General features: G+C 32.2%; 1 protein-coding gene across 1 annotated transcript; it reads right to left on the minus strand.

Annotated features, from left to right (window-relative positions):
- Positions 1-127: 127 nt before the first annotated feature.
- Positions 128-19,482, minus strand: LOC126745004 (putative inorganic phosphate cotransporter). The gene is made up of 9 exons (XM_050452640.1): positions 19,261-19,482; positions 12,175-12,314; positions 2,646-2,784; positions 2,413-2,586; positions 2,089-2,309; positions 1,872-2,021; positions 696-828; positions 398-642; positions 128-343 (listed from the first exon to the last, which is right to left on the minus strand). Exons 1-9 carry the CDS (start codon positions 19,268-19,270, stop codon positions 161-163), a joined length of 1,395 nt encoding a protein of 464 aa, XP_050308597.1. The 5' UTR covers positions 19,271-19,482; the 3' UTR covers positions 128-160.
- Between the last annotated feature and the right edge of the window lie 468 nt (positions 19,483-19,950).

Raw genomic sequence — 19,950 nt, forward strand, 5'->3', positions numbered from 1 at the left:
CTATTTAGCATCTATGGAGTTATATTCAAAATCTAACACCCAAATAGCTTCAACTAATTTTAACTAGACTGAGCTAATAAAAAGTCGCCAGTGATATTTTATATTGCTGTGTTTAAAATAATATACATTATAAAAAGAAATAAATTATATTGCAAAAAAACTAAGATTTTTTTTCCTCATCTCTCGTAGTAGGCAAATAATTGTGTCCCTCTTCGACCTGATGCTTTTCCGGAGAGTCCCACCATTGCAGTTCTGCCTGTGCAAAAATAAGGTAAAAAATATTCGACGCCGTATAGGCTGCCGCAGCTATTATGAAAACAACACGCCATTGTTTTTGATCACTCTAAAATATTCAATATGATTAATCCACTCAATTTCCTTACAAGTTCTTACTTACAAGGTCTGATATGACAAAGTCAACCATTGAGGGCGAAATAATCGAAAAAATATTGGATGAACCGTTACTGACCCCCATCAAAATTCCAGAATACCTTGGCGATAAATCGACTGGATTCACCTGAAATCCGCACCAAATGGCTGCGTTTATACCAACAGTGATAATTAAAAGAGCCTCGATAAGATATACGTTTTCAGCTGGAACGAATCCGAGTACAGTTAGCACTATTGCTGGACATAAGGCCCCTACAAATGATCTTGTTAATAAGAGAAAATAAAATTGATAAAGTTAAGCTTACCGATGGAATTCATTAATTTTCGGGTATTGGTTGGTGATAAAATTTTCTTGGCGATTAAGGTATCAGCTATTGGTCCAAACATGAATCCCAAAATGAAGAGGGCTAGATAGGGTGCAGCTGACATTATGGAGTTCTATAAAATATACCTTGGGTCAGCATTATCTCTATATATTTTATAGAATTCTATTTATAAATAAGCTTTGCACACGTAAACTTAAATAGGATAATTAAGCAGATACAATTTATGAATAAGATGTATAACAAAAAAGAGGTGTGTTCAGAAAATAACGGAAATTTTTAAATTTCGCGGACAGTTTGGAGAGTCCAACTGTCAATTTTTGTTTGTAATTTTGGTACATATCTCCCTTAAGTATAATAAAATTTTCAGATTCTGGATTCATTGTTAATTTATCAGTGGCAGTTGCGCAGGTTGGTGTTTTTATGAGATCGGCAATTTTCGTCATGTTTTTTAACTAGTGGTGCATATATAAGCGTTTCCAAGATGGCCGTAAAGGCGTTACAGATGATGAAATTCCCAGTAAATTAGCAACCGATGAAAAAAATTGAAAGAAATGGTTATGAACGATCGCCGAATTAAAATTCAATAAGTCGATGATGTTGGAATATCGATTGGATCATTCCATAACATTTTGTTTGAATGTTTTGGTTATAAAATGCATGGCACCAAAGTTCATTTAGTTAAATTTCGAGGGATAAACAGCGGCGAATCGAAGTTTCTCAGGAGTCACATAATGAAGTCATCGACTATGCAGAATTACTAAAATGTATTTTAACAGGTGAAAAAACATGGATGTGATATCAAAACTAAGGCTCACTCGTCCCAGTGGAGGATTTTGGATCCTTCAGATTGAAAAAAGATCGACAAGTTATATATAAGTACTATTGTGAGTAGTATAGTTGTATATCTGCTTTATTCAAACACCTCGAGTTCACCTCGCCTATATCAGTTAATAAAAATCAAAAACTCCAAAAATCTAAAGAGTTAAAAAAATCATTATATCGAATAAAATATAACATTTTTCATTAGGAGCCATACCTAGTCTACTTCCAAAATAGCTTTAAAACCATAAATAATGCATATATTTATTTCATTTTAAAAGAATTAATATTTCAAAGTTTTTAATTAAATGTCAAGATAATATAGGGTTTGCCTACTTTGGAAATGTCCTGATGCGCCACGTGGTTCAGATAATTTGGTATATGAGTTAACAGAGTGGCATATCCCCAATTTTGCCCAGAATTCGCTATCACGATGGCCCACACTGGTAATGATTTAAAAATCGCCTTCCAGGGAGTCGGCGGAACCTAAAAATGTGTCATCAATTCAAGTCATAATTTTAAAATCTGGTAAAAATTGGGTATGCATTCTTACCACTGTTCCCTCGATGTGGCCGATCGAAGTCTGTATGTATTGTTTTTCAGCTGAAGTAATATACTTATGTTCTTCGGGATTATTAGATCCCAAAATGAGCCATACTAGACACCATACCAGTCCCGATGCGCCAAAAACGTAGAAAGCCACCGGCCAACCCGCCCAAGAGGCAGATATTAACCCTGTGATTGGCATGGCGATAATTGTACCAAACGCCACACCTGAAGTCGAAAATATAATTAAATTAATAGTTTTCTCCACATTTTATGAAGTTTTATTATTAATCTACTTAAATGACTGAACTTATTATCATCATCTTATTACCAGTAAATATAAAATTTCCTAAAGTAGATCTTTCCTCTTTGGGCGCCCATTTACCCAGTATATTATGAACTGAAGGAAAAAAGAATCCCTGAAATATTCCCTGCAATATCCTTATGGCCATAACACCGTATACACCAAACCACGCTGCCATTGCTGGAGTCAATATGCAACCAACTGTGAAAAAAATGCTTATATCGATCAAATGGTTCAACAGAAACTTAATTTTAACGCACTTGAGTTTACTGCCATTGCGATCACCAAAAACCATTTGACTCCGTAACGCTTTCCCAATTCTCCTGCTAGTACTTGAAGGGTAATATATCCCATGAAAAAGGAGGATAGCACCAAACCTGTATTGTTCCAATTATAAGTCTGAAAGTATAATAAAACATATGAGAATGTTTTAATTTAAAAAATAGCAATCATTTTTTAAATAAAAATTCGGTATACTTTACTCCGGATGACGGATAGGAGAATCTGGCTTACCAGTGTGTAAGAAGAAAATAAAATACCTCTTGCGGAGCAATAGGCACTTGCCAAACAGTCTGGCCAACGTGGCAAGTTATGGCCAGAAGCTCCTTTGAAATATCGAGTCCGGAAAAAAAAACTACTTCAGGCGAGTAGAGGTAGTGTTAACTGGAATTCCTTTCAATGCCAAAACCACGAATTTGCAAATTTTTAATTTTTCGTTCATATGCCAAAACAAGGAATATGCTCTCTTAAAGAAAATAAATAAAAAAATTAAAAATCAATATAAATTTAATTTGCAACTCGAATAGTGACCAATCCTAATTAAACATCAGCACTCTAAATAAAAGTAGCTCAAAATTACACATTTGCACATTCGCGGTTTTGGCATTGGAGATATGTTACGATATGTAAAAACTGAAATCGCATAAAGACAAAAACTCTGCACATAGCCACTTTCAACGTAAGAACTTTATCCGCTGATGCCATGTTAATAGAACTGGATGAAGCGCTCAAAGATATTAACTGGCATATAGTCAGATTGTCGGAAATTACAAGGAATTGAGAGGCTTGCATTACATAACAAAATGACCATACGCTATACTCTAAAGGAAACTATAAGAGGAGAACAACGTCATATAATATGAAAGCATTTTCCAGATCTCAATAGATCTAAGGCATGGTTGCACAGACTTATTAAGACTAGGAGGCCCCTCGAGCAAAACAGATGGCGGGCCGGCCGCTAGAAGTACAGGTAAACAAAGACAATAAAGAATTGACAATAATTTATTAAAATTAAAAAAGAATTTCTTAATTTGAAGCGTGCCACTGCATAGTGCTTACAATCTTTTTTACATTTGGCTCAAATTTACTTGTTCGATTTTTTGTTTTATTATTATTTAGTATTGAATAAATTTTGTTCACATATACAGGTAGCACCAAATAAGCTGACACATTTCAGAGCGTTTATGCGCAACTCTTTGTACATATTTTTATCAATGCAGCGGTAAAAGTTCAACAAGTCTCCTTCGTTGAATTTGTTGCTTAAATCGTGGTCGTTTTGAACGTCGATAATTTCTAACTGCATTGACTATGGCGCATTTTCAACTGAAATCGTGAAAGGATTGCTGAATATGTCCAACAGAGGTTTCACTTTTCTAAACTTCGAAAATCTGTTTTCAAAATATTCAAAATATCTAGCTTCTCTACATAACTGAAATTAATCGCAGTTTTGTTAAATTTTTCAGCCATTTTTTTATAATTTAGAAAATGGTTGTAATTTTCAGAATTCAATTAATATCTGAAAAGTGTCAACTTGCAAGGATAATAATACATGAGCGTAGAGCTGGGATAACAGTTGATATTTGCCTTAAAGCCGTATATTGATTCAAACATTCAAATGATTTGTAATGTCAACTAAAAAAGCCAAATCACACAACCTATCAGGATTTTCAAGTTCCGAAACATAAAACCGAAACATTTGCTTTTCCGCTAGAAATATTTCAATTTCTTCTATAAAATTTAGAAATCGTTTCAATGTCAATCCACGACTTAGCCACCTTACTTCTGTATAATACAATAAGTCTCCGTATTCCCTTTCGATGTCATCAATGAATTGTTTGAAATGTCTGTGATTGAGTCCTCGTGATTTTATAAAATTTACAGTTAAAACTACCACTTTCATGACATTTTAAAATTTAATTTATTTAGAACAGAGAGCTTCTTGGTATATAATGCAGTGAAACTGCATGAGCCCTTTTTTTCTTGCAGATGCTTTTTCAGCAAACTAACTAGCCCGGAATTGATACCAATCATCGAAGGAGCAACACCCGATAATTTTGATAAGACCAAATCAGTTTTTGACTAGTCATACAAAAGTACATTGAGTATATCAATTCCTTTGGTTTGACCTTTCAATGAACAGATTCCTTTAACTCTTCTAAAACTTCAACATCTTGAGTATCACCTCGTATGAATATGAGAAGTTGAGCTGACCTAATATCAATAACCTTATCAATGATCTTAGTATTTTTAAATTAATTGTTTGGCAATATTACCTGACAAAGGTATAATTCGTCTTTTGATAGTAATACGATTCAGTTGAATTTTCTCAAACTTTTTTGCTGCTTCTGGACACATTTTCTTAGCGGCAATTTCTAAGCATTCTTTGACAAAATCGCCATCATTGAAGGGGCGACTTTACTTTGCGTTCGAGTTCAAATTTCATAACTAACTTCTGTAGCTGTTTTTGAATCTTGAATGGGTTTTGTAAACATAGCTTGCTGACCAATAAGCTTTCATTTTAAAGACAACATTTTTTGCTTTCTTAACTCGTAGTTACCCCAAGTTTACTACTGTAAACTTGGTAAAAGAAGGATGCTGCGTTTCATAGTGCCCTTATACATTATATTCCTTTGCAATCGCAACAGAATTCTTGCAAATTAAACAAGCGACTTTGTTACTCGTCCATACAAAAAAGTATTTCTCAGTACAATTTCTTAAAACTGCCGATTTTCATCTTTAACCTTACGTTTTTTACAAGGTCGTGGCTTCTCCATGTTACCTTCTAATTTTGGGGGATTAACACAGCAGCTAAAAACAATTATAGTAGCTACTTAAATTACCCATCTTTTTTAATTTATCAAAAATAATTGTGTTAAATACTATTCCTCAGAAGTGTTAATATTTTAATACAGATTATATGTTGTATTTATATGTTGTATTTAAATATTTGGCCAACATTAAAGCTAAATTTGACTAAACTGTCGCGTCGGTCGCTGCGGATGTGGCTTTTATACTGCGCATACGACTCTTGAAGCTTCGTGTATCTACCTACGTGAGCAATCGGGAATTCGGGACTATTGCCATCTCGCTTGCTCACATCGCGCTAGAAAATTCTTGATTTTTCTACTATTTTGAACTTTATATAAAGGCGGCAAGCGATGTTACTTCACTTAGCATTTTTAGGCGCTAGATTCAAATAGCGCGCGCGAGATTCAAATTACTTTTTCAGTTTCAATTTTCTTTTTCATTGAATTCAATATTTTTTGAATGTACAAGAGTAATATTTTTGCTGTCGGCGGGCCACCAGTATTTGACTGGCATGCCGTGGTCTGTGCATCCAAGATCTAAGGCTTAAGAACAGATACGTTTTCAAAATAATACAGGTATAAGCCCCAACAACAGACGACGAGGATCAGGAAGTTAATAAATTTTATGAGAAAATTAATAAAGCTCTAAATTGTGGCAGGGCACATTATGTCTTTTTAATGCGAAATTCGGAAAGAGGCTATTCTGGAAGAAAAAGTAGGTGCATTGGGTTTAGCAACAAGAAAGAAGAGAAGTGATATGCGGCTAAACTACATTAAGAAAAAAATCTATATTTTGGATACCTGCTTCAAGAAAATAGAAGGGTAGCACCGGATTTGAAAACTTCCAAAGGAATAAGCAAAAATAAGATAGACCTAAACATTATTCTTGTGAATTGGTGATCAAATGCTGAAGAAAACTATTTATTTCGAACCAACGTTTTCAATTATGTTTAATTCATCTTGAGCGCTCGAAGTCTTTGCGTTAAATTCGAATAGTACATATTAGAGAGATAAAACATAGATATTACAATTTAGGGCCTGTTACGTATATGACGTAATACAATTAAAATGCAATAATATACAGGGTGTTCATTTGAAAACTTCCCACCACGGATTTATCGAAAACCGCTGTTTAAAAAAAAAGGCCGAAATACGTCAAAAGGTTTGTCCAGGGAACAACTTTCTAACCTAAAATTACTTCACCCCTTTTCACCCTCTACCCCCCAGGGTCATCCCCTTAAAAATTTTAAATGGCAAGGGGTATCGAGTAATAGCTTGTTTAAAAGGTCTTTCGAAGTCTTTGTTTTTCATGTTTGATTTTTTAAATCGGTCGATTCGTTTTCGAGAAAATTAGAAAAATCTTTGTTTATCTTAAGTTGTTCAGATAGAAAATAAAAACATGAAAATATCAGTTTTTAGGGAATAAACCGGTAGATTAAAGAACTCACTAAATTCTCCTCAAGAAATATACTTCACAATAGTGGCTAGAAAGAAGTAGGTTTGCGCAGCATTTGACGAATTTACCCACAAAACACCTCTTCTAATAAGAACATTGTCTTAGATACAAGAGCCATTAACTTTGTCAAAATGGGGAGCAACCACCAATGATGTATTTCAATCCACAAATAAAACAAAAAGTGATCACAACAATCCCTAGCGATATTAGCAATACCAGCACCAACTGAAAAACTGCATTATCAGAAGTACGTAAGACAGACTTAACCTTGATATCTTGCATAGAGAGATCACACAGCACAAATCATCATCTTTAAAATAAACTATAGATCTTATCCAGAAACACAAGACAGCAGATTTAGACACGATAAGTCTCATAGCGATTACTGAAATAAATAAGAATATAAGAAGTAAAATAAGATTTGATACAAGAAAATATAAAAATTAACAAACTAAAGAACATTACAAGATGGAAAGAGTTTGAAAATGCTAGAAAGAGAATTTGGCAGCCGAGCACAAATTACCAAATAAATAAAAAGAATGAGAGAAGACTTTTATATAAAAAAAAGTCACTCCACCGCGAGGTGAATGAAAGGAAAAGCGAAAAAAGATATTAAATGTGAGTTCAGAAGAAGGCTCAGATATAACCAGTGAAGAGATTAACACAGCTAAATAAAAAATTACAAAAGAAGGGGCAGCTGGGGATGATGGGTTCATATTTAAAATATTGATGTACGGAGGGGAGACATTAATCAATGTCTCAAGTGCCTGCAAAAAGGTGGCGTACCTGAAGACTGGAACGGTACATTATTAGTATTACTTTTCAAAAAAGGCGAGGAAACAAAACTCAGGAATTACGGACCAATTAGTTTGCCTGTCATGTATAAATAATTGATAAAAATAATAACCAAAAAAATTGACAGGTAATAAATCAAGGAGCAAGTCGGTTTGGATAGAAATGGATTTGGCGACCCCCTTGTGTCATAGAAAGCCAAAGATATAAATTAATTAAAAGACTACATACGTTAGGTAATGATTTTTTCTTATTTTGGTACATTTATCTGTTATTCACGCGGGTCAAACTACGTCGGCGACGGCGACGTTGCCACACCGTATTGTCGTTGCGACTACAGTAAGTGCCCTACGCGCGCCACCCGTAATTTTCTTTCGTTTCAAATCTCACCGATGAATATAGAGGTAATTTTTTTGTTTTTTCGCTTGCTCCGCTCGTTTGTAAAATGGATAAATATCTCAAAAGATCGCAGCCTTCAACATCTGGTACGAGTGTCAATAACGATAGTGGTGAATCAAACCCAAAAAAAAACGGGTTCACAGTCATAAATATTAAACCTCAATGTGTAATTTGCGGCTATGTTTTATCACGTGAGAGTATGAAACCGTCAAAGCTTATGCGGCATCTCACAACTAAGCATCAGAAAGAAGCTGATAAGCCGTTGGATTTGTTTGAACGAAAGTTCAAAGTTCTTACTCAGCAGCAAAATACTATAATTCAGGTAAGTAAAATATAATGTTTTCCTAGTCTCCCAGAAGTGTTGTTAAGACCCTTAATGCACTTAAGCGACAAGCTTAAGGCGACTCTATTCTAATTGTTGCTATGTTTAACACGTTTTTTATTATCTTCATCTGTATATGGGTTTGTGAGTTTGTAGCTCTCCTTTTTTGCAATAAATCGAACTAAAAAGTGGATAATAAATATATAAAAAAAAACTTAAAAACACACATTTAAAGCACATCGAACTAAAAAATTAAAAATAATTTTTGAAATACGATTTTTTGTAAAAAAGCGTGAGCGTTTTGTGCCAACGTATATCGAGCGTCCGACGCTTTTTCACAATAAAGCTTATTTTAAAAATTATTTTTAACTTTTTAGTTTGATGTGCTTTAAAAGCGTGTTTTTTGTTTTTTTTTAATATATTTATTACTGTTTATGTTTTATGATGTTCATTTCTTTGTTGTTTGCATACAACTTTTGATTATACTTAATTTCGGTGTGCAAAGGTTCCGCCTCCTTAAATTTTATTGACTATGCACTTTTATATTGTTTGGTTTATTTCTCAGGTATCCAGTGTCAACGAGTCAGCATTATTAGCTAGCTATAAAGTCGCATATCGAGTTGCTAAAGCAGGGAAACCACATACAATTGCCGAAAATCTTATTTTGCCCGCAGCACTTGATATGGTTGAAATTATGGTCAGTAAGCAGGTGGCAACCAAATTAAAAAACATACCACTTTCTGACAATACTATTTCACGCAGAATAAACGATATGGCCAAGGATATTCAAGACCAAGTAGTCGAGAAATTAAAGAACGGCCAACATTTTGCTTTGCAGTTTGATGAATTTGGTTTTCGACTGTGCACAGTTTGTAGTATGTGTGCGCTTTGAAGCAGATGACAGTATCATGGAAGAAATCTCATTTTGCAAAGCACTTCCTGCAAACATTATTGACCAGTGTTTGTACGATATGTTTTAAGAAAGCACTTGTGACTACAATTTTTTTTGGAAAAAATGTATTGCTATTTGTAGCGATGGCGCCAAAGCTATGACTGGCAAAAACAGCGGACAGGCTCTAGCTGCTAAGGTAGTATCTTCTGATTTAAATGATGTGCTCAATGAGGTAAGAAAAATTGTGAATTATATCAAACGTAAAGCTTTGTAAACCCGGCTATTCAGAATCGTTTGTGAAGATATGGGCTCGCTTCATCAAAATCTCCTTTATCACACAGAGGTCAGGTGGCTATCCAAAGGAAAGGTATTGATAAGAGTTCTGGAACTGAGAGCTGAATTGTTAATGTTTTTACAAGATGCAAAATATGAATATGCTTATCGTTTTTTCTGACCCTATTTGGCTCTTGAAATTAGCATTTTTGGCAGATCTTTTTAGTCACCTTAACAATTTGAACAAGAAGCTTCAAGGAAGAGATAAAAATATTTTAAGAGCTAAAGATAAAGTAGAAGCATTTCACGCAAAACTCCGTTTGGGGTCAACTTCTCTGCAAAACAAAATGTTTCAGTCTTTTACAAGTGTTCAAAAGATTGCTGAAGATAATCCAACAGACCAAAGTTTTGCAGTATCGGCTCACATTCCTTGCATGATACAGAGCTTGCATAATTTACAAGATAAACTTTTGACGTACTTTACACTTACAGACTTGCACTCTGATTCTGACAATGGGCGTAGATGGATTTTAAACCCCTTTTTGGCAAATGAATAGATCTGGCTGATGTCACCACAAAAATGAAAAAATGTCTTCTAGATTTAGCTGCTGATGGCATGCTTAAAATGGAATTTTATTCGCAAAGTGTCGATATATTTTGGATAAAAAGAAAACACGAATATCCAGAGCTGGCAAGGGAAACTCTTAAATTATTAGTGCAATTCGCCACTTTATACTTGTGTGAACTGACATTTTCTTCAATGGTAGATATTAAAACTAAAAAGAGAAATAGACTGAAATTAGAAAATGATTTAATTATTAACGTTTCAAGAATCGCACCACAATTTGATAAACTTTTGAAAAATAAACAAGCACATGCTTCCCACAAAATTTTTTTTTTTGTAAATACCTCATCTTTTTCTTTCAGCCGGCGACCCCCCGAGTAATGCCTTGCGCCCCCCTAGGGGTCCTCGCGACCCACAGATTGAAAAACACTGTAATAAGAGAACTTTTCGAGTTCCATTGAAGGAATTTACAAACAAAATTAAATTTGACGGGGAAATCAGACAGCAAATTCATCCCATCAGAACTACATATATATATTTAGTTTAAGAACATTGATTGAAACACATTGGAGAACATTTGAGCCACCTTCGTTTGGTGAATAATATCGTTCTATTCGCACAACGTCAGCAGGATCTTTCGGAAATAATAACAGAGCTAAATCGATATTCAAAAAACATAGATGTTAAAATAAACATCGAAAAAACTAAACGGACAGAACAGACGGCAGAATCAGAATATATTTAGATCAAAGAATGGAATTAACCAAAGGTATTTTAAAAGTAGAATTATCTCGAAATATATCGTTAGCATAGTCAACTTTTGGAAATCTTAAAGATGTTTTTTATTCAGAACCCCAAACACTCTCAAAGCATGAATCTTTGATCAGTATGTTCTCTTAACTTTAACATATGGCACAGAGACATGAGCAATAAACAAAGAGATTATTTATAGATTGCAATCTATAACACTAGTAATAGAAAGGAGAATATTAGGTGTAACTCTCCTAGATTGAAAAAAAAATTAAAAAATTCGACGCAGATCCAAAGTGCCGTAAGTCGCGGAACGCTTATGTTGGGTAGACCATATAGTTAAGATACAGAACTCTCGTTTGATACGTAGAGTAATAGAGCGGAGATCGTGGACTAGTAAAAAAGGCAGAGGATGACAACAAATGGGCAGACGAAGAGACGGATTGGAAATATCTGAATGAGTCGAGCACAAGACCTAAAAGAGTAGCAACGATTAAGGTAGGTGTATGTCCGACGATAGACGACAATGATGATGATGATGATACTTCGCTTTATAATAATTATAGGCAAAAATTTGAAGGTTAATTATTTTCTGGAGCTCTAGCCCTATTTTTAAGCTATGTTAGCTTATGATCCTTTTAACATTTTAATATACAACGAAGGAAATTGCGATACCTTTCGCGAAAAATATGACGAATATGTTCATTAAGATTCAATTATATTATAAAATAATATCCACTTCAGATAAAATAAATATTAGAAAAATCAATTCATTAATATTCTAAATAATCCTTATTGTCGCAATTTAGATAAATCTTTAAGTACAATTATTTATTTACTCAAGGTCGCCTCAATTTGATTTATTATATTAAAATGAAAAATGGTTATAACCTGTATATAATATTGCTTAACAATCTTTCATAGTTTTAATTAGGAATATGTCCTTTGGTGACAGTTTTTTTGAAGCATTTGGATACATTATTTATATTTTTATTTTAAATACCCAACATTTAATTAAAAAACTATACTACGCATCAAAAGAGATTAGATATATTATCAAATCTAATCTCTTTCTATGCGTTGCAAACAAATTTTTTTATAAAAAGGTCTTCAACTAATGGCTAAGTAATTTTCTCAAGACAATTCATTCAAACTCATTTAAAATATAAGTTATATTATAAGTAATAATTAATCATTTTAGTATTCTTAACTTGTTTTACAACATTTACTTAAAATATTTAATAACAAACTTACTGGCACATCTGGGTTAGGACTGGTATCGTTTGTTGTCATGGCTACAATTCCAACTGACAAATTTACCCTCATTGAGTACCCTATTGACAGGAGCAGAAACATGAGAAGGGTCTGCACATGTCTTATACCAATAATCGGACCTACAAAATATAAAACAAATATTCGTTTTTGTTTAAAAAGGAATTATTGCAGTATGAGTATTAGTAAAATTTATAGTATTGTACACAAAACAAATATTGGCATCTAATTTTATGGCGTAAAGTTTATACTGTTATTAAATAGTTATAATACTTGCATCGAGCTACTTGGAATATAGGATTCCAAAATTTAGGTTATCGTTATATACGTAAGCACTGTCTCATACAGGGGGTCCATCGAAAACAAGATATTACTGATGTTAAGGTAAAACATGAACAAGGTAAAACAAAGACAAGACGATTAATTAACGGGCTAAAAAAAAGAATCACCTGGAGCATCAAATACGGAAATTAAACAAAAATAAAGATATGAATCAAGTACGAAAATTTTTTTAAGGTAGTAAATCTAGAAAGAAAAGGTGGAGATCTTGGGGAAACATGAGCCAAGAGAAAAGAGACAAGTTAGATTATTAATATATGGCGAAAATCGAAACTGTCGAAAAATGGAAGGAGTACTTTCACGAGTTACTAAATAAAGAGGAAGCAGACATTACTTTCCTTTCATCAGATATAAATACCATCACCAACACTTTAAGAAGTTGAGAATGCATCAACATATTAAAAAATACAAAGCGGCATACAACGATGGTATAAATGGAGAACTGGTAGAAAACTCCTTGAAAACAACTTTGATGCAAAATGTCAATGATGGATCAAATATTTTCGATCAGACAAATATTAGAAAAGAACCTGAAGTCTAACCGGGGTTTCCACCAAATCTTCGTCGATTTTCAGTGATAGATTTCAAGCTGCTCGGCAAGCATATGATATCATAAAAAATAAGCGGGTTATGGCTAGCATGTTAAAGATGGTTACACCAAGGAAATTAGTAGAGCTAACATAAATCTGCGTAACAAACTCATATGCACAAGTAACGTTAGAGAACAGGACATGAACGCTATTCAGTGTGACATCAGAATCACGGTTTACTTTTTTTAAGAGCCGTAATCAAGGATCACAATTGAGTACAAAAAGATATATCTCAGCCTAAATAATGGTGGGAAATAGGGTGTTATCTTCTCAAAGTCCCAAAGAGACAATCCAAACTAACTTTGTACAGGGCAATAATTCGCCCAGTAGTCTTATAGCAACCTTGAACCTCAAACAACGGAAAATAAATAAGCTTTGTATGTTCAAAATAAAACTTAGAAAGATGTTTGGTCTTCTTAGAAAGATGATGAGACAGATAAATTTCAATGATGACATACCTAAGTGTTTTCTAATAATGTTAAGGTGCATTTTGGATGTATTATCATTTTCCAGGGTATAGTTATAGATTCAATCCTATTTTGGACATAGCTATGTGACTATTCTCAATTTAACGTTTTTTTTTTAAATTCAGTTTATTTCTTGGACTTTCACTGGGAAAATGTCTAGTATTTCCTTTTTATTGTCTTTATCTAGATTAAAATATTCGTGCAAATATCCTTTATGCAGTAGTTTGTATATTAGTAATTGCCCAGGCAGTCACAGAAATCATAGATTTCCTAAGTTTCCATTGAATTCATCCTTACAAAAATCTTGGAGGGAGATCCGTCCTGAAAGTCCAACTAAAAGTGTCACCAATTATCGAGTTTGCTCCAATTACTTTTCTGGTTCTGATTTTAATAACCCTGATAATCTTGTGCGACTTTTTCGTGCTCAAATTGACAGAGAACATTTTTACTCAGTTAGTAAAGAAGATCTAAGTTAATTTTAAGAACAAAAATCCTTAAAAATCACGGTTCCAAATCTTACAGGTTCTAATTCACCAAACATCTCTTCAGACACTGTGAACCTGGATAGTATTCCAATATCGTCCAGCTCTGATTTCTCCAGTTTGAAAACTAAGAGAGACCATAGTGTATAAGAGTATTTGTCTTTTTTCTTCTTGAGAATAAGAAGCGCATTCTTGCCAAGGCAGGACTATCTAAAGATAATCTTACAAATCAGCAACAAATTATGTAGGTACAATGTGCAAGAGTCTGTGATGTGTAAATTATCTCAGCTTAAGTTTCATCTAAAGAATGAAAGAGCTCACGTTGCATCCCTAAAAGCACTATATAATGATGGTTGGTTCCAGTTTATTAAGGAAAATCATAATGAGTTATACAAATTTTTGGATAACCATGGTTCTTTAGTCAATTTAGAGAAAAAGTCTTGGTTGGTTTATAAACATTTTTTAATGACTTTTTTTGTGACCAGCATGACATTGTTAAACAAATTGTTCAAAGTAACACTTGCTTAATAATTTTTAAATATTTAAAGGATAAAAATCAAAAGCCAACTTCAAAACCACAACCACAATCTAAGTGTTGGTCATTTTAAAAAACAGAAAAAGTTTCGACAATCTAAAATGCCTTCAAAAAAAAAACAAAAATCTTAAATATTCTCATGATACACAATCGGAAACGAAACTATCAGAAATATTTATTCAGAATCGTAAATGCTTTGCTTTTCATAGTCCTATTTTATTTTCTGACCGATATAATTAAAATCATAATATTTACTTAAAGTTAGATTATAGACTAATATTAGACCCTTTAAAGTATCATTTAGAACCTTAATTGTGATCATGACTACTGTGGGATAATCAATACTTACTAATAATAAAGACTTTCGTATTTTCGATCATTAGGATGAAATACTAATTAGGATAATTAATTACCCCGATTGTATACAGAACATACTGCCTTAATGTGTTTTAATATAATTATTTTATGTTCAATACTTACTGGAAACGACCCCACTAACTTTTCACATCTTTACCCGATTGTGACTAACCAAAACCAATCTTTAGGAATTTGGCATTAATGAAAACCTTTGAAGTTATTGAAGTAATAGAAATTTTGATTTTATTTATTTATTTTTGTTAGAATTTATATTTTGTTTTTATTTGCTTATACTCAAAAAATAAAAAAAACATGCATGTTAACTTGTACATATAAATATTGTGTTATATCTAGTCATTATTAATTAATTTATTCACAATAAGAAGCCAGATTTATTTCAAGAAATAGGTACATTTTTTGTTGTTATAAGAGTTTATATTCTATTTTCCATAATATGTGGATATATATTATTTTATTACAATTGTATAGATGGTTAAAAAATATATATATGTTTAATTTTTTATTAAGGTATGTTTGGTATATTGATCTTTTTTTTGAAAATCTAAAAATTATTAGGATATTCAGTTAAAATATGCTTTATACCTGCAACAATTCCATTTTTTACATAAAAGGTCTTATTAGTCCCGTATTTACAGTTTACTGTATTTAGTTTATAATTTATTGTAACTATTTTTAGCATTTTAAAACCCTTTGTTAAATTTATTTTAATTCATCTTAAAATAAAATATTTAAAAAACAATAAATTTTTTTTTAAATTTGAAATTTGCTCCCATACCTATGATTCCAATTTATAATTCTTGCTAAATATCTACAGGGTGATTTTTATAAGAAGGTCATGCTTTTGGGGGATGATAGGGGACGTTCAAATATAACTTTTGATATAAGACACTATGGGTCGGAAATGCCTCAGAAGCAAAATACAGGGGGTTAAAGTTTTTTAAAAAATTAAAAAATTAATTTTTAGTTTTTTGACTGTTTAAGATATCGGTGTCAATTTTAATCAGGAAGATGACGTTATAACAAAGTTTTGATTCGTATGTCGAAAATATCCTAGCAACCGTCAAAGCTATTAGTTATTTTGTTATCATGTCCCTCTTTGCAATTTGCGTGGCATTGAGTTAGCGGATATGCACAGTTATTATAAATTGTCATTGGTGATATCAAATACAATCATGTCAGAGCCGCTGCTTTTGATAGCAACCTAGACTCAGTTAGTGGATTACTAATTCTTTTAAGTGATTATAATAAATCTAGCCCGGGTAATTTTTCTGATAAAAGAGGCCAAAAAAGAAATTTGCCTTTTCATTTTAAAAATCAATTTGACAGTAATTCAAAGAAATGTTACAACTGTAACCAAACTAACGAAAAATAATAAAAAATTTATTTGGGGTGATGATCAAAAAATAGCAAAAAACTATGTTTGCGCGTTTTTTTTTTGGGAAATTTGCACAAGCAGAGGAACTACGTCTTAGGACACATGCAGAGTATACAGCTATTATCTCGCCGCTTGGTATTAAATCGACTAAAAACCCGCACCCATATTTTTTCAAAAAAAATGATGAACAGATACTTGTGTGCTTCAAATTTTTTAGAAACACATTAGGTATTTTTAAAAGGTTTGTAAGAATTGTAAAGTCTAAAAATGACAACGGATTTCTAGAGGGGGAAAAACGTGGCCTAAAACCAAGTAATATGCTTTCACAGGAACTAAAGAATACCATAAGAGAGCATCTGGGTTCCATTCCAGCAGTCGAAAGTCATTACTTTAGGGCAAATACACAGAGAAAATTCATCGATGGGGGAAAAATCTTTCAGATTTGTATAGGGATTATGTTGAGATATGTAAAGCAAATAACACGTCTTATGGAAAATATTCCATGTACCGCCATATTTTTCTCTTCGAATTTAACATGTCTTTTCACTCGTAACGTAACGTCACACGTAACCGAAAAAGGACCAGTGAAAACTTGTGAAACATTTAAAAACTCAAATCCTGAAGAGATCATAGCTTTAAATGTCAGTTACAATGCGAATATAAAAGAAAAAGAACTTTCCAGAGGAAAAAATAGATCAGACACTGATCAACGATAATTATAAAGTCGCTTGCTTCGACTTGCAGGCCGCTTAACCCACTCCAAAAGGGGACATCAATTCTTTCTGCTACAAATCACGTTTAAGTTCATATAACTTTACCGTTTGCCAACTGGAACAAAAAGGATTGGGACCAGTTCAATGCTATTTCTGGCACGAAGGGGAAGCAAAACGTGGTTCCAACGAAATTGGCTCGTGCCTTTTAGATTACTTTAAAAAAACCTCTGAGGCTGCTAGTGATTTTGAAAAACTGGATATAGTATTATATTCTGATAATTGTGGGGGCCAAGGAAAAAATAAATTTATTATATCGGCTTTTTTATATGCTATTGCCAATTTTAATAATATAAACAGCATTACTCACAAATTTCTTGTTGTCGGGCATGGGCAAAATGAAGGGGATGCAAGTCATTCCGTGATAGAAAAAGCAATTAAGAAAGCTCTTAAAAATGGTCCCATTTACGTACCCGCACAATATGCAACCATTATTAACAACGCAAAGAAAAAGGGTGCAAGATTTGATGTTAATGAACTGGGACATGGGGATTTTTATGATCTTAAAAAGTTAGAGGAGGGCATTGCAAATAAAGAATTTAACCGAGATTCAAATGGTGAAAAGTTTAACTTTAATGATATTTCTATTATCCGCTTTGAAAAGGACCACGTAGATCGTTTCTTTTTTAAAACATCTTATAGCGACATCAACTTTCGCTATGTGATTATTAACAATGCTACAAAAACTAGAAAATCGATTCAAAAAGACATAAAGGGATTTAGTTTATTGCCCGCATATACCCAAAGTATTCCTATTGGAAGAAAGAAATTTGACGATCTCCAGTCTCTTATTAAAAATAAATCCATTCCTCGAGTGCATGCACCCTTTTTCGAAAACCTTCACCACGAAAATTAAAATCTGTACTGAAACAGAAGTCTACTTTTTTTGTTAAACAAAACAAAATGTGTTATTGATCTCTGCAACTATAAGACTGCTTATTAAATTTAGTTGTTAAGTTGTTAGTCAATAAGCGTTTATTTTAGGTTTTTTAAAGTTTAAATGGGTTTACTTGCTTTTGTTTACCACTTAAGCTACTACTGTTGTACCTACTATTAATAAGAAAAAAATGTTGAAAGTGACAAAAAAAGTGATGTTTTTTGAAAATAAAGTTTTTTTATTTTTATTTATAAACTATCATTGTTGTATAAAAGTTTTATTCAATTTTCTCATTTAACAATTATAATAGTTTCTTTTTTCTTTTGATAAGTCATTATTAAACTAAAATTTAAAATAAAAAAATATATTTTTTTTGCCATAGTGGCGAAAAAACAAAATCAAAATTTGACCTATACACTTAAATTTTTTCAATTTAATATCCATAATCAGACCACAACAAAACAAGGTAAGAGTAAATTTTAGTTTTCAAAAATTCCCATTTTATGAGCTTAATATTTTCTTTTAAATAATAATCAATACTTTGCAGCCCATTATCTCAAAATGTGCATTTTTTTACTTTCGCCACTGTGGTTCTCAGCAAGCGATATAATTGCAACAGCAGCCTTAAATTTAAATAAAAGTAAATCCACAGTACATCGGATACTAGAAAAATAAAAGTACCCATAAGGTTTGTTTACGACAAGAGTTAAATGAAAGACACTTTCATAGATAAATTAGATCTTGAGAACAAATACAAAACTTAACCGATATAGGTCCTAATATACTAAAAAAGAGTATTTTACTAATTACTGACGAGGTTTTAAGTAGTTATCTACCCAATGATTGTTAAGCATTTAATAGGTAGAGAGAGGTAATAGAGTGGCCTACGAGGTCCCGAGATTTGACACCGCTAGACTTTTTTGTAACCACTTAATAAGTTTACATGCATAGATCCAAAATATTTTAGAATTTTAAAGAAAAACGATTATAGATGATGACAAACGTTTTGTTAAAAGCCAGTAAAAATACTATAATATAGTACATTATTTATTATGAAATATCTCGACAATTTTTTGTAACATCCAAATATTATGTCATAAAGAATAAGGCTTGTAATTAACAAAAATTAATGGTGGCATGTGTAAGAATACTAAACAGCCAGGTTTTTCTTTTTTTAACCATAAGCGAATAAAAAATTAAAATATGTTGCTTATAGTTACTAGATTCAAGTTTCGAAAAAAAATTCTGGACTTACCTTTATGCATGATTTTCTGCGTCAATCTGGAAATAATTATTTTTAATTCTGGTTTTGTTTGCAAATTGTATATGCTATATTTTTATCTGCCTAATTTTTTGTGTTATCATTTCTTTATTATGAGTAATTAACAACGGTTGATTACTTTTTTGTATTATACGAGAATTTGAGCACATAACTAAGTCCCAGAAGGGCGAAAAAATGAAAAAGCTAGTGAATAAAGCGAATATTGACGCGGATATTATTTATCAGACTATTGTGATTACCAGATTTATAAAAACTCCTCTTCAGATTGTATTGTTTTAGGAAAATAAGTGTTTTTTTATGATAATGTAGATAAGGGAAAAGGACATACAAAAAAGCTATTAATTTTTTGTTTTCCTTTTTAAGTTGTATTGTATGAAAACGTCATTAATATTATAAAAAGACGTCATTAGATTAACTTTTTTAAACTTTTATTTGCAAGCATAAGCATTTTATAATAAAAATGTCAAATTAAATAAACAACAAAGTTTTTGAAAAGTACGTTAAAATACATGGAATGCTTTGCTCTCATTAACAAATAGAATTACTATGTATTTTTCTTAATATTTAGTTTTATAGTTTAAATCGGTTTTTTGCTTACAACTTTACTGCTCTGCACTTAAAAATCTAAAACACTCAGGATATATATTTATTTCATAGGATTTT

The sequence above is a fragment of the Anthonomus grandis genome, chromosome 15, assembly GCF_022605725.1.
Source record: "Anthonomus grandis grandis chromosome 15, icAntGran1.3, whole genome shotgun sequence".
Lineage (NCBI taxonomy): Eukaryota > Metazoa > Arthropoda > Insecta > Coleoptera > Curculionidae > Anthonomus > Anthonomus grandis.

Excerpts from the sequence above, each read along its gene's own strand:
- LOC126745004 (XM_050452640.1), bottom strand. Across the intron at positions 2,785-12,174 it reads GTCCTAACCCAGATGTGCCA|ACTTATAATTGGAACAATAC; the intron begins GTAAGTTTGTTA and ends TTATACTTTCAG. Across the intron at positions 829-1,871 it reads CGCATCAGGACATTTCCAAA|AACTCCATAATGTCAGCTGC; the intron begins GTAGGCAAACCC and ends TATATTTTATAG.